The sequence below is a fragment of the Sphaerodactylus townsendi genome, linkage group LG07 (genome assembly GCF_021028975.2).
Source record: "Sphaerodactylus townsendi isolate TG3544 linkage group LG07, MPM_Stown_v2.3, whole genome shotgun sequence".
Classification (NCBI taxonomy): Eukaryota; Metazoa; Chordata; class Lepidosauria; order Squamata; family Sphaerodactylidae; genus Sphaerodactylus; species Sphaerodactylus townsendi.
The window spans coordinates 62,029,831-62,044,333 of record NC_059431.1 but is presented as its reverse complement, the minus strand read 5'-3'; the positions used below and the strand labels follow the sequence as shown (position 1 = coordinate 62,044,333).

The following is a 14,503-nucleotide window of genomic DNA, read 5'->3' as shown; positions in this document are numbered from 1 at the left end:
CTGCTGAATTACAAATATTTTTCCTCCACTCTCACAAACAAAAGAAAGTAAATAAATGGAGTGACATCATTACACTGTCTCAGCTTTAAACAAGCCCATGAAGGTTTGTCTTCTGTCTAAGGAAGAAGGTCTGCAGGCAATATATAAGGGCTGACTTACAGTCAAAAAGGCAAGGGCAGTAATTTCAGACTCATATCAAAGACCCAAATATTAAACAAAAACATGTTTCCAGCAAGTCAGATCAATGAATGCACATGACTAGCAAGTGGAAGCATAACCCAGACCACTAGTGTTGAGAACGTGCATCTTGGTTTGATGAGCCACCTAATTCACCTGCAAATAATACAAATAGCATTCCACCAGCAATAGGTTCCTGACACAGCCCTCCAAACCCTACACAGAAAAACCAATGGCAAGATACCCATAGAAATGTTGCTTTGGAGTTGTAATACAAATGTCTTTTCCCCCCTTTAACACTGGAAAATAGAAGCTAAGCTTGGGGCAAAGATACTTCTTCAGCTGCACTAGCCCATAGTTTCTTCTCTTCTGTATCCCGTATTTTGGTTTTTTTTTATTTTCTCAACTTTGCTGTATTTTTGGAAGCCTACTTGTTTTTATCTTTCTCTGGGTTGGGCAATTCCTATTGTTTCTATTTTTACTAACCAATAACATCATAATAAAACAGAGCACAATTGAACTTCAGGAAAGCTCAAAGAAAATAAATACTCCAGTTAAGTTAGCATGTTAACAGCCCATTTCAGGAACAACACTGGACAACTGCAACAGAAGTTTTGTTTTCAAAGTAACACACAAGTCTTCTTAAGACAGCTTTTATTTGTTAATTTTGACATGGAAAAAATTATGCAAGTTACACTAGAATTTAAAAACATTCAACACATTAAACAGAAGCCCCTTTTCCTGATTAAGAATCTAAGTGAAGTAAAACTAGCAAATGAATTTTGTTGCATCCTTCATTCTCTATTTATTGATGCGACTGGTAGACAATGCTTCAGGAAAATTTGTGTAACTTCATTGCTAAAATACAAAAGTGTTCAGTACAAAAAGGTTTTGTTGAGTGTGTATGTCCTTCCCACTCCAAAAAGCACCCAAAACTGTAAAGGGACAAGAGTAGATAGCTAATCTAACAACCAAACCCCAACGTAATAGGTTTGTTCCTTGAATTAAGATATTTTAAAAGGACCAGTATAAAAGCATGAGGGCCATTTTCAAAAACAGTATATTATTCAGGGTCAATATTTCACATTTCAAAAGCTATATATATGGTTTCACTTACAAAAGCCTCCTTCTCTGTGACAAAGAAAATTAAGGCCATACACAGCTTAAAATTCATCATGGTGGGGGGAAGAATACAAAAATATGTTGTGCTTTCAAGAAGGTTCTCCTCCATAGGAAAGGTTAACACAATTGAAGAGTATAGATGACTGTAGTTTTACATGATTGCACAGCTTCTGTTGGCTGCTCGTGGGTCTCCCTGTTTTAGATAGAAGAAAGGCAGAATCATGAAAATGTTCCTACTACAGGCCTTATGTTAATCTAAGCCAGTGGTTCTCAACCTTCCTAATGCCAGGACCCTTTAATACAGTTCCTCATGTTGAGGTCACCCCCAACCATAAAATTATTTTCATTGCTAGTTCATAACTGTAATTTGTCATATAAAATACAATATCAACAATTTTCATATAATAATGCATTTGAGCATAAATTCTACTGAAATCCAGAGAAACTGGCCTCCACTGTACTGTAATATTATAATCATTTTCCAGGGACCAATACAAGCTTGCAATTCAGCCTGACTCCATGCTATTCATCCAATGAACCACGGACAAAAGTCCTGTGTTGTTTTAGAAATTTTAAAATGATATACTTGCAGCCCGGGCCAGATACCCTACCTCCCGGCAAAATGTACTTGTCTTCTCTCATGGCCCCATGCTTGTGTCCTGACTACAGCTGAATAGAAATATATATGTAAAGTGAATGTTTAACTTTACACAATAAAATATCATAATTTCCTTAGCCACTATTCATTCCTGCTCTTCAGGCACTCCCAGACAGACACATTTTCCCAAAATAGGGTGATACTCTGCCCAGGAAATTCTGCTGCAGATGGCTAGGAGTAGCAAAGGGTGGCAAAGGGTGTGGGAAATGGCAAGGGGTAGGAGGGTAGGCCTCTGCCAGGTCCCCGTGGGCCCAGTTGGCCTTTGGGGTGTGTGGGGGGACGGAAGGCCTCTGCTGGGCCCTCAAAGGCCTCTGGCGAGCCCCCAAGGCGAAGAGGAAGACCCAACACAAGACAGATTGACTTCATCAAGGAAGCCTTGCACACCCTCCCCCCATTTGCAAGATGTAAGTGGAGCTGTTAATGACAGGATGTTTTGGAGGTGGTTAATTCATAGGGTTGACATAAACTGGAAGATACTTGGCTGCACATAATGCACACAAAGATCAAATCAAACATGAATCCTTTCTAGCAGCTAAGAATGACCAAGCTGAAGCTATTGACTTTGGCCATATCATGAAAAGAAAAGACTCAGTGGAAAAGATGAGAAAGACAATAATACTAGGAAAGGCAGAAGGCATCAGGAAAAGAAGACCCAGCATGAAAAGAATTAATTCTAAAAAGGAAACCAGGTTCTCCTTCTCTTCTCTTCCCTCCACCTCCTCTCAAAAACAGGGCCAGTGACATGCCTGGTGCACTGGGACCTGGCTAGGCAGGGGCCCTAAGCAGCAGCCCCCTTAGCCTCGACCTCTTTCTTGTGCTTGCAGCAGCTGCCCCCCTCCCTTCAGCCTTGTTGCAAAGACATGAATAGGAAAGTAACTCATGGAACATGGACTATATTTCAGGAAGGGATTCTGTTTTGAGCACCACCAAAGATCTAATTAAGTCAAGGCGGTGAGACTGGCCCAAAAGCCAAACAAAAACATCCACTCCTTTATACACCAAAGGTGCTTTTGTAATGATGAACAAAATATTGATATTATACAAGCCTGCATGGTCCAAGGTTAGGGGTCATGTGGGATTTGGGCAAAAGGAGCCTCTAACCCCACCCACCCCTCTTCATCACCTTGCCCCAGCTATTTCTATGTATCTCAACAGGATGGAGGCTCTTCCCTCACCCACTGGATGTTCCCTTTCTGTTTCCCACTCTGACTTGTGGGAAACCCAGCAGCTTTTTCACTACGGAACCAGACATAAACAAGTGTGGATGTGTGGAGGGGGAGATCTAACAAATCCAGAGGGGCCATGGAAATGAAAGAGGGGGGGATAGAGGGAGGGAGGGGGAGGTAGATAAAGGTAGAGACAGAGGGAGGGAGGGAGGGAGGGAGGGAGATTAAGAGAGATAGGTAGGTAGGTAAGTAGAGAAAGAGAGAGAGATAAGATAGAGAGAGGAGAAGAGAAGGGGGGATAAAGATGATATAAAAATCACAAGCCCCCTGTTCGGGGCCAGGTGAGACAGACCCAACCTCGCCGTGGGAGGGGGATGAGAACCACCCCAACTCACCGGTGAGTAAGAGCCAAGAGGTGGGAGGGTGCCCAGATGACAGGGAAAGGCTCAGGAGTTCAGCAGAAATGGCGGTGCTATGAGCCTACCGACAGCGAGGTGGGCAGAGCCAGGATGCCTTGCTGACCCCACACCTACAGCGCAGCAGCGACACAACCCCAAGCGGGGGGCAGGGCACAGTTTAAATGTCCCAGCATTCACCCCCTGGAGCCTGAGGCTGACTGCAAAAAGGCAGGGTCAGAGGCAAGCCATGGGGATTGGTGGGAGGGCTTGAAACAGATGGAAAAGTTTAAAAGTGGGAAGGACGGAAGGCAGGGGACGGGTTGTGTGGAAGACGAGTTTGGAGGTGGAGAGGCGGTGAGACAGATCGGGAGGCGAAGAAAAAGTTACTAGTGACTAATCTTAGCCAGCCTGTCCTCGGAAGCCCCCCTGAACCAAACTTCACCAAACTTGGGGTGGCGGTATCATCAGGACAGTCTCCTGATGATACCCTGAAATTTTGGTGTTGCTAGTTTTAAAAATACTAATTTGTGTGTTTCACCACTCCTCCACATGAAGCCTGCTGGGTTCCACCGTTGTAACAATTGTAGGCATGAAGTTTTTGTTCCCAATAGATACAATGTATAACAGACTTCTCTCTGTGATACACCTCTGAAGATGCCAGCTATGATGTAGTGGTGATTTTGGGGTGACCAAGTGAAAAAATCATTAGGATCCACAGGTGCAGGCCAAACTACAGTAGCAGGACCTACCAGACCACGGCCACACAGCCTAGAAAACACACACAACGCTTGCAGCAGCTGGTTGCTCCTATAGTTTGGCCTGCACCTGTGGCTGGCATCTCCGGAGGTGCTTGAAGGTTAGGTGCCTAAGCCGGCAACAGTAAGAGGCTTGTGTGACCAAGCAACCTAACCATAGCATTGCACCCCCTGTAGCAAAGTCTCCCAAACCTGGATGGTGTCATCAAGAGACTCTCCTGAAGATACCCTGAAAGTTTTGTGACTGTGCCTTCAGAAATGTGCACTCCACAGACACCCCCAGAATCTCCCCATTGACAGCAATGCAGCAAACTCAATGCAGAACAAAGAATCTTGGGCACATTTGGGGGTGCCTGTCAGGGGTGCAAGCGTTAATCTAGTGACACCAAAATTTCAGGGTATCATCAGGAGGCTGTCCTGATGATACTTCCCAAGTTTGGTGAAGTTTGGTTCAGGGGGGCCAAAGTTATGGACCCTCAAAGGGGTATCCCCCATATACTTAGCTCCCATTGGAAAGAAAGGGGGATAGGGGCACCCCCTTTGAGGGTCCATAACTTTGGCCCGCCTGAACCAAACTGCACCAAACTTGGGGGGTGTCATCAAGACAGTCTCCCAATGATACCCTGAAATTTTGATGCCAATACGTCTAAAATTGCACCCCCTGCAGGCTGCAACACAAAAAACAACTAAAAATTTAAAATGCATCTGAGAAATGTATCCTAGCCTGGCGACCCCATGAAACGGTCATTCAACCCCCAAAGGGGTCGTGACTCCCAGGTTGAGAACCACTGATCTAAGCAAATGAAAAGTTTGTTATGCTAAACAATATTATGAAAGGTGCCTGGAGAAAAAAATCTTGCCCATTAACAACACTTTCATTGAGGAAGTAAGATGTGAACAAATTGATTTGAATATAGCAAATATCTGGAGCCTTCTATAAAACATGTTCCCAGCTTTACACTAGTTTACCCAGGTGACAGAGCAGTTCTGGTGCCAGGGAATCACTGAATTAATGTGCATACTGTGGAATACAACATTTATTAATTACAGGCCAGAGTTTTGTTAAAACTGTTAAACAGGTCTTCATGAGTCCAGGATAGCTATCTTAAAAGTCTAATAAATTGCTCTGAGCACTGCTTTTAACTCAGGAAAGCCTCATTCAGCCTCACAAGTTTCATGACTATTCTTTAAGAACCAAAAAGCAGATAAATAGCAGTTTCAGAGACAGAACTGTAATTACTTTCCCTTTTTTCAAACCAACAAGTTTGATTTGCAAAAGGTAAAATACAACTCAAATTAATAGTTAAGAAAATTACCAAAAATAGCCCTTTCCACAAATACATGGTGTTCAGTCCTTGCAACACTTACATAGTACACACATACGTTTAAAGGAAAATGCTATAGCTGAAGTTGTCTAATGTCTGAGCTTTAAAAAATATAGCAGTTAAATGCACAATATCAACATTTTTTCTATACTAAAACTTAGTTTTTAAGAAACATTATACACTGTCACACTTTCCTGACAAAATCACCATTAAGAAAATGTATGTTACATGTATCCTTGCTCATCAAAATACCTGCTGATGAAACAGATCTTCCTCCTCTACAACTTCAGCTGGTTCCTCTTCTACTTCCTCCCCCTCTTCAGCTTCAAGTAAAGTTGTTTTAAAGACGGTGCTTCTCTGAGCAACTTCCTGTAATGGACACAGCTATTTATTACCTGAAGGACACTATGTTAACATGGTCAAACATACATCAAGGCCCTTTTTGAAGCAGGACATTCACACAGGAAGAAGTGTAAGAAATTTGACAGAATTAAAAAGGTGATAAAGATGCAAAAAGAATACTTACTAAGATAAATTTATAAACTATGACCTCAATTTGACATAGAAATAGAACATGCATGATTAGATGGGCGTAAAATTTTGAGGAAGAGATATCTTTCCAACAATGAGAAATTTTATTTATGAAAGTTGCAAAATTTACAGCAAGTCAAACATTAAGAGAAAATTGGTATAAGATGTTTAAATGGTGATATATTTCCACCCAAAATTTAGGAAAGATGGACAAGAACTATGATGGAAAATATTAGAAATGCAAAGAGGTGGATGGTACCCTTTATCATATGTGGTGGTGCAAAAAGACAAAAAACAACAACCCTGGAATGAAATACATGGTGAAATACAGAAAATCTTTAAAATTAAATTGCTATGGAAGCCAAGAGTATGCTATTGAGCATTTTGCCCCCAAATATTCCAAAACCCCTGAAAGAATTGTTTAGATATATGATAATGGCAGCCACAGTTATATTTGCAACAAAATGAAAAGCAGAAGGGTGTCCACACCTCGAGGATTGGGAAAGCAGATCAGCTGAATATAGAGTAATGGGAAAATTAAGATGATGTGAATAACGGTCCAAGCATAGAATTTCAAGATGAAGGGAAAGCATACTAATCATATTATACTTTAAAAATGGGGAGAAGAAGAAGTTGTTAAAATGATATATATTGTATTGAAAGTGTCCTAAAGGGTGAAAATCTAAATATATTATGGATAGATGATAACAATGTATGAACTTAATTTTCAAAATCCAGGACATACTTTTAAAAATTTATGTTAAGATTTATAATAGTAATCACCACTGTGTTTTCTATTACAAATTTTCACAATTTACTCTGTAGTTTAACATTATCATTCTGTTAATCATTGATTGCACAGTGTACTTTATATAAAATATTTATCTATTCATTTATTCTTCAGATTTACTATATCTGAACATAGTATCACCCCTGAAGAGCTCTGGGTGATGTACAGAATCAAATAAAAACATCACAAAAACCTTAAAAACAAATCATTTTTAAGTACTTTTCCTTCTTCAATATAAAGATAAATATTTTTATTTTATATTTTATATCTTTCTTTTTCTTCAAAATAAAAATAAAAATACTACAGTGGAAAAGGCCCTTTTTGCAAGTATGTGTTAGTTGCTGGCAATTTGCCTATCCACACTGTGCAAATGATACAGGCAAGCTAAAAAAACATATGCTCAAGAAAAGCTTGGAATTGAGTGCAGTCAGGCAAAGTTTTACCACATTACCTCTCCCTGAGAGTTTTTCAGTACAACTTTTACATCTTTGCCAGTGCCCCAAGAGTTCTGGTTCTTCCAGATGAGGTTAGAAGGAGGACTGGCTGTTACTCCAGCATTAGCAGCCCAGACCTATGAAAGAGAGAACAAATCATACAGGATTAAAATGCATCTTTTATAAAACACTTATGCAAGCATGCACACCCTCCACATACAAGTTGCCAGGATACAAACAGTTTGTAAGAAATACCATATGTATTTGTAGAAAGCTTATTTTTTAAATAAACACAAAAGTTAAGTGATTTGTGGATTAATATCTATCACAATTACTACATGGGTACTTCAAAAGAAATGGGTAGGAGACCCACTCCACAGGAATCCTGTGATTCTGACCTAGATTTAGAAACCAACTGGGGAGGAAAGTCCTTCCAGAATGGGCTTTGTGTCTATTGTTCTCTGTTAAGTTGAAGAACAAGCATGGAAAGCAAGAACGGCATATGAAGGAGAGACTATTTCACAGAATGACATTTCCCCACTGCCCCCTCCCAATGGAAAAATTGCATACTTTGGAGAACAAAAGAAATCCTGTAAAATTTTACCCACCCAAAGCATCCCTATGGCTTCAAATGTTCTGAAAATTTTCCATCTCTACCTCACATGATTTCAGCTATTAGTGTTTGGAGGCTTCTAACATAGCAAGACAACAGTTTCTGTCATCACCTTCTCATGAGATGCCACCATCACTATAAGGCCTCAGATACAGCAATAGCCACTGCACTGGAAGCATGAAGGCATCCACAACAAACTAGATCTTTGAACATAATCAGAACAGATTAATGGAATAAACATTGAATTCTGCAAATACTGAACTTTTGGCAAATCAAAATAAAACCATTCTGCTATCTATAAAAACAATTTTCATTGAGCATTTACACAGCAGAATCAGCTAGAATGCTTTGCTTAAAATTTTTAGGTTTTTCTCCTTAGAAAGCAAACTGGAAATAGTGACAAAAAAGCTAGGAACATACATTTGTAGGATACACAACAGGCACTTGACTAGCTTAAAACTTCTCTCTCTTGCTCCAGATAATCCTCCTACGTGAGTGCCCACTGGCTCCCACATTTGTTTTCAATCAAGAACAGATTTGGGAATATGCACTTATCAAGATAAATTTGACCCACAAATGCATAACTTTCCAATTGAAATTTTTAACAGCAATCAAAGTCTACACAGTACTGTAGCATCAATTAGTGAAGCACCCACTGTATTAACAACTCATGCATTTGCTTAGCCCACTAATCATATTGCTTCAGCTAAATATATTTGACTTACCGTAACAGTCTGACCTGCTTTCAGCACATATCTTGAGGTATATTTATAAGCAACAGAACTGTCTCCTATTTTTCTAATCATCTCCCAGCCTCCCAATGGTTGGTCCTAAGCAAAAACAAACACAGACGCCTTACAGCTGTTGCCACAAACAGGTATGGAACATTCTTAGTGCAAAAGAATTTGAAGACTGTTGATTTCTCAGTAACTACAGGCAAATGACCACCTTCAGGAGAATGCTAATACATTTTATGGTTCATCATTTCTTCTCTCATCACCCAGAATAACAGTCACCATTAGACTTCCAAAGAGTTCAGGACTACGCACATGACCATTCCCACATTCTGTTAAACTCATAACCACCCTGAAAGATGTGTCATAATCCTGGCAGCAAGGTCATGACCACCCACCACGTACCTGATCAGAAGTGTTCTTCAAACGGATAAACTTCCCGTCTACATCTATTTCGTCAATGCACACATTTCCAGTGGCAGAAGCTGAATGAGAGATGCTAACACTACTACTGGCTTCTGATTCTTCAACATCAACCCTCTTCCGCTTTCCCCTGGTTGTGCGTACGCTGCGGCTTGATGATGCCCGAGAAACTGTCACACGAGAAGATGGGCTGGGAGTAAGCTTTAGTCTGATGAATAAAAAATTGGAATTATGTTGGAAAACATAAGCTTGAAGGCTTTGGGAGCTTGATCACCAAGTTTGTATAGTAACCTAACGTGTAGCTCTAAAAATTCATGCTGAGCGGACAGGAGGTGGCTGGTGGTGAAACAAGAAGCAGGAGGTGGGCGGCACTGGGAGGGAGCCAGTGCATGAGAGGGGCACATGCACAACCCTCTCCGGCAGCTAAGCCCTGTGGCAGGAGTCCAACTCACTGCTGTACCCACCACCTGGGCCTAATACTGACAACTTGAACAGTGGGTCAGGCAGAGGACAGGTGGCCAGTGAAACCAAAGGCAGGAGGTTAGGAGGAACTAGAAAGGAGTAAGCATGCCCTGTCCCCCACCTGGCTGCTGAATTCTGTGGCAGCAGCCCAGCTCGCTGCTGTATCCTCACCTCTACTCTCACCTTTGAATGCCAACCTGAGGGGAGAAGTGACTGCAGGCGTCAGAAGCCTGAGCAGAGGGCAGGCAGTTGGGGGCCACAGCAGAGGTGGGCAGGTGGAGGCGGGGTGCAGGAGGAGGCAGAAGGGAGTGCAGTGCTCCAGCTCCTAACTCCTGGAGTGAAGAACGAGGAAGGCTGGTGGCTGAACATGCCACCCATGTGAAATTGCACTCTCATCTGCCTTCCTCCCACCTATAGGCTTTACTGCTAGTGTGGATAAAAATGTGGTGCAGATTCTCTACCCAAGATAAGAAGAATCCTGGGATAGCTCTGAATGCCCATTCACAATTTTAAGTGGTTAGTAAAAGATGCAAAATATAAGTCTGCCTTGACAGTCTTGTTCTTCTGCCAGTAGCTCTACCTCAAACTGCCCAGCACATTTCAAGAATTGCAAGCAGCAAGATGAGCTACTAACAATCTAACCTTGCCCGGTTCACTTAAAAGGGATCTAAGCTGAAAGGTTTTTTAAATCATTAATGTTACAATCAAAATCCTTCCTCCTTGTCTCACCCAGTGGGTTGTATCAGTCTGCAAAAAGCTGAGCAGATGGCCTGACTACATGATCTTCAGCACATCTCCAGCATTCCCGATTTCAAAACCTCAACAGCTAACCTTACCTTTCTTCTTCACCTTCCAAAAGCTTCCTGTATGCATTGATTTCCATATCCAGAGCCAATTTTACATCAAGCAGTTGTTCATAGTCATTCAGTTGCTGTTGCATCTGATCTCTTATTTCTGCCATTTCTCTCTCTTTGTCAGACAGTGTTCTGCGAAAGTTATCCCTTTCTTTAGCTAGAGTATCCTCCAGTTCTTGAACCCTCTCTAGCCATCCTCTGGACTGAAATTAAAGAGAAAAAAATATCAGCTGTAAGTTATAAAAACTTTAACAATGAGATTGCAGATAAAATGCATTTTAAAAGCAGCTGTCTATGGACATGGAGCACTTTGAGATACTGAAGTGGAAGAAATACATGCTTCCTATGTTAAGCAAGAATGAACCAAGTCAGTCATTGAACAGTTGCACAACAGGCTTATGTCCGGTCTAGAGAGATGTTTTCATAATTCCCAGGCTTCAGATGTTCTCCTTTTTATTATTTTGTACTGTACTCCATGAAGATGTCTAAATAAGCAAATTAAATGCAGCCAGTTTATTGTGCCCTTTACTAAGAGAATATAGGTTCCATGTCATCTACTATTATGCAAATTAAGTAAATGCAAATAATTCGAACTGTTTCTGGTAGTTATGGGGAAGGGTTAGGGATTCTGTGAGAACCACAAGCCCTATCCTGGACTGCAAATTATACTCTGTCACCCCTTCTGACAAATCACTACTACCTACTTAATTATTTTCAAGTATAGCAAAAGAGACTAGAAAACAGATTTAACATTTAAAAGAATGTTACGAGCTAGAACTGATAGAACTGACTCTAGACTGCTGCAAAATTTAAAATATTAAAAGAGTACAAGAAGAAAACTTTTATACACTTTGTATGGTGACAAACTTAGGATCATAGATGTCTCACCTCTTTCTGCAGATTAGCCAGCTGGGAAGAGAGGCTATCAATGCGCATGCGACTTTCCATGAGTTCTTCTTTTATCGCGTTGGCTGCAGAACAACTTGTTTCAGAGACTAGTCTCGCATTTTCAAGCTACAAGGCACAGAAAAATCCCGCACGTTTAATTTACCAAGAAATATACAGGCATGCACTTCTACTTTACAACTCTGCATTGTCATTAAGAAAGGCACAAAATTTATGCAATACAGGAAACCTGTCATACAGGCTTTTACAGTAAATTGAAAGCTAAAACGTAAGTAATTAACTTCCCTGGGAGGAAACCTGCAATCCCTTAGGCACACCAGAAGCTTCTTTTTAACTTTACCTATAAATCAATCCAATATGATAAAATCTCATAAGCAAAGAAAACCATCTAACGTAACTCTGAACACCCTTTTGAGATTAATCAAAAACATCCTAACACATTCATACCAAGTTATCAGTGATCTTAATAAATTGGAATGGAATAATCCTACTTTTCATATATTTCTGCAGTGTGCACCATTCAAAACTAATGCAGTCAAATTGCAGATCTATCAGGCAGCACACAATAATTACTATTTATTTTTGCAAAGTTTTCCAGATCAAAATAGCCTGAGCAAATGCAATAAGCAGGAAATTGTTTTGACTGTTGAATGGCTGGCTCTTGGCAAAACAAATGTTCATAATGTTAAGAATTTCAGGGACTACATAACAGCAAAATAACATCTTTGGAACAGCCAGCTTGTGTACCCTCTTCTCTAAAAGAGGTAGAACAGAGCTGCTGCTTTGAGCTTTTGGAGTAGGTCTGGTTAGCAGCTAATGGTGATATAAGTTGCACAAGCTACAGTGTCTTGATACATGTTAATTTGTGTTTTAAATATGTTTATGCTCCACATTTCCACAATTTTCAAGGTGATTTACATATACATTACACACACACATGTCAATATGAAGGAGAAACTTACAGTCACTGGAAAAGTTTTGGGGGGGCCAGAAACCTGTGCTATTTGGCAGTATTTTACCCGACTGAGTAGCATTCAGAGGACACGGGCAACAGGAAACTGTTAGCAAATGTGTACTAGCAGCATGAGCTGCTTTACCTGCAATGACTGAGCAACATTTAAATGCCTGCTTTAAAATATATTTTGAACTTGCCCAATTAAGAAACCTCCCAGAGGAGCATTCTCAATATGGGTGGGTCATTATTGATCAACTTCACGTACATGCTGTAGGGTTCTTAGGGCTAAATGCTGCATGTGTCAATTTTATAGTGCCTTACAAAGGTAGATGTTGTAGACCATGTGGTGCCTTTGCAGATTTCTTTGACTGAAGCATTCTTACTCAGGGCTGCATTGGTAGCTGCACTCCACACTGAGTAGGTGGTTCAAGATTCTGAACACAATAAGCCTCTAAGATACACATCATAAGGTACTTGCTGACGGTACAGCTGAAAATGCCTTTACATAGGTTTGATGAAAAAATGGCAATGAACATTGAGTCAGTTTTTCTGATAGGTTCTGAGTATGTAAATTTTCAGGGCTCTCCTCACTTTCAGGGTGTGCCACATCACTTCTTTAGGATACCTGGGTCATGGACAGAAGAAGGGAAGGTGTATCTCCTGCTTTCAGTGAAACTTGGAGTTGACGTTGGAGGGAAATGATGGAACTGTGTAAATTACAACCTTGTCCCTACGGATGGACTGACAGTGCACACAGTTCTGAAACCCAACGTGCCAAGATTATCGCCGCTAAGAGTATAGTTTTCATTCTCAGGAACTTCAAGTGTCAAGATTTCATCCACAAAAATGTCTGCAACAGCCTCACAGTCAATATCCAAATTCACTAACATTTTCTGATTCCACAGAAAGGGATGTCAACAACTGAATTACCTTAAACAACTGTGCCAGGAGAGAACTAGTGGACACAATGGAGGCTGCATAGAACGGTCCATTGGTACTTTCACTGAAGGAGCTTCTCCTGGCAGGCTAGGAGGACATCTTGTGGGTGATTCTTGTCCATACTTAGGGAGGCAGGAAATGGAAACTTTTGCTTCTTGTTGAGGCTAGGACTCCATTTTGCTCAGGATGCTCCTGACTAAGCAGTGATAAAGAAGTGACACTCTATGATAGATATTAGTATTAACATGAATAACAGCAACAACAAGAATGTAAACAGAAAGCAACATGTTACCTTAGTAACATAATAAAATCAACCCAGCTCATATCAGAAACCAGCAATGCCAAGGGTGGTCCAAGATGTCCTCCTAGCCTGCCAGGAGAAGGCCCCTTTAGGGTAAATTCCAATGGACCGTTCTCCTGGAGGCGAAGGACATCTTGTGGGACATCCCAAAGCAGTGTCCCCAGGTAAGGGTGGGCTGATGCTAGGTTTCTACTATGTGCTCCAGGACCCTATGACCGAAGACTGTCTCCGCCGACCCCCTGGCCTGCAGCTTATAGTGTCTGATGAAGGATGAGGGAGAGGCCCATATTTCTGCTTTGCAGATTTGTTCTATGGAGACATTGGCATCAATGCCGCATTGTGGCTGCACTTCTAATAGAGTGTGCCATTATTCTGTCTGGAATCGGTAGGTTTTGTGCCTTGTGGGCCTCTATGATGCAGTTCCTCAAGAGCGAGCTTTGGACATCTGTTGTCCGAGCTTAGGAGGAGAGGTATTAATAAATAGGCTCTCTGTTTGGCGCATTGGTTCCATTCTGATAACAAAAGCCTTGACTGCTCTTCTCACATCCAAATCATGCCACAATCTCTCTCTGGGGTGAGAGGGGTGTGGGCAGAAGTTAGGCAGTACTATTTCTTGTTGATGAAAGCTCGAACTGGGCTCTGGCCTGAAAGGGGGGTCAATTCTGAGGACTATTCTGTCCTGGTGAAAAACACAAAGATTAGGGTTGATGGAGAGCGCCCTAAGCTCCGATACCTTCCATGCCTACATGACCATAACTAAAAACAGCATCTTCATGTGCAGCCAGCAAAGGTGAATGGACTGCACTGGATAAAAGAGAGATTTAGTCAGTGCCTCAAGTACTGTGTGTAGTCTCCAGGATGGGAACCCATGGAATTATGGAGGTTGACGTTGGACACCAATGATGTCAGGGTGATGGGTAATAGGGAGGACTTGAGGAGAAGACAGTGTGGTGGCCAGTG

General features: G+C 41.3%; 1 protein-coding gene across 1 annotated transcript in view; it reads right to left on the bottom strand.

The window, feature by feature from the left end:
* Window positions 1–816: 816 nt before the first annotated feature.
* Window positions 817–14,503, bottom strand: part of LMNB1 (lamin B1) — a 32,616-nt gene continuing 18,929 nt past the window's right edge. The window contains exons 5-11 of the mRNA XM_048503390.1: window positions 11,331–11,456; window positions 10,425–10,645; window positions 9,109–9,334; window positions 8,695–8,799; window positions 7,374–7,493; window positions 5,854–5,970; window positions 817–1,492 (exon numbers count right to left, since the gene is read on the bottom strand). Of these exons, the coding sequence (XP_048359347.1) occupies window positions 1,451–1,492; window positions 5,854–5,970; window positions 7,374–7,493; window positions 8,695–8,799; window positions 9,109–9,334; window positions 10,425–10,645; window positions 11,331–11,456 (957 nt within the window). The 3' untranslated portion in view covers window positions 817–1,450. The remainder of the gene's footprint in view (window positions 1,493–5,853; window positions 5,971–7,373; window positions 7,494–8,694; window positions 8,800–9,108; window positions 9,335–10,424; window positions 10,646–11,330; window positions 11,457–14,503) is intronic.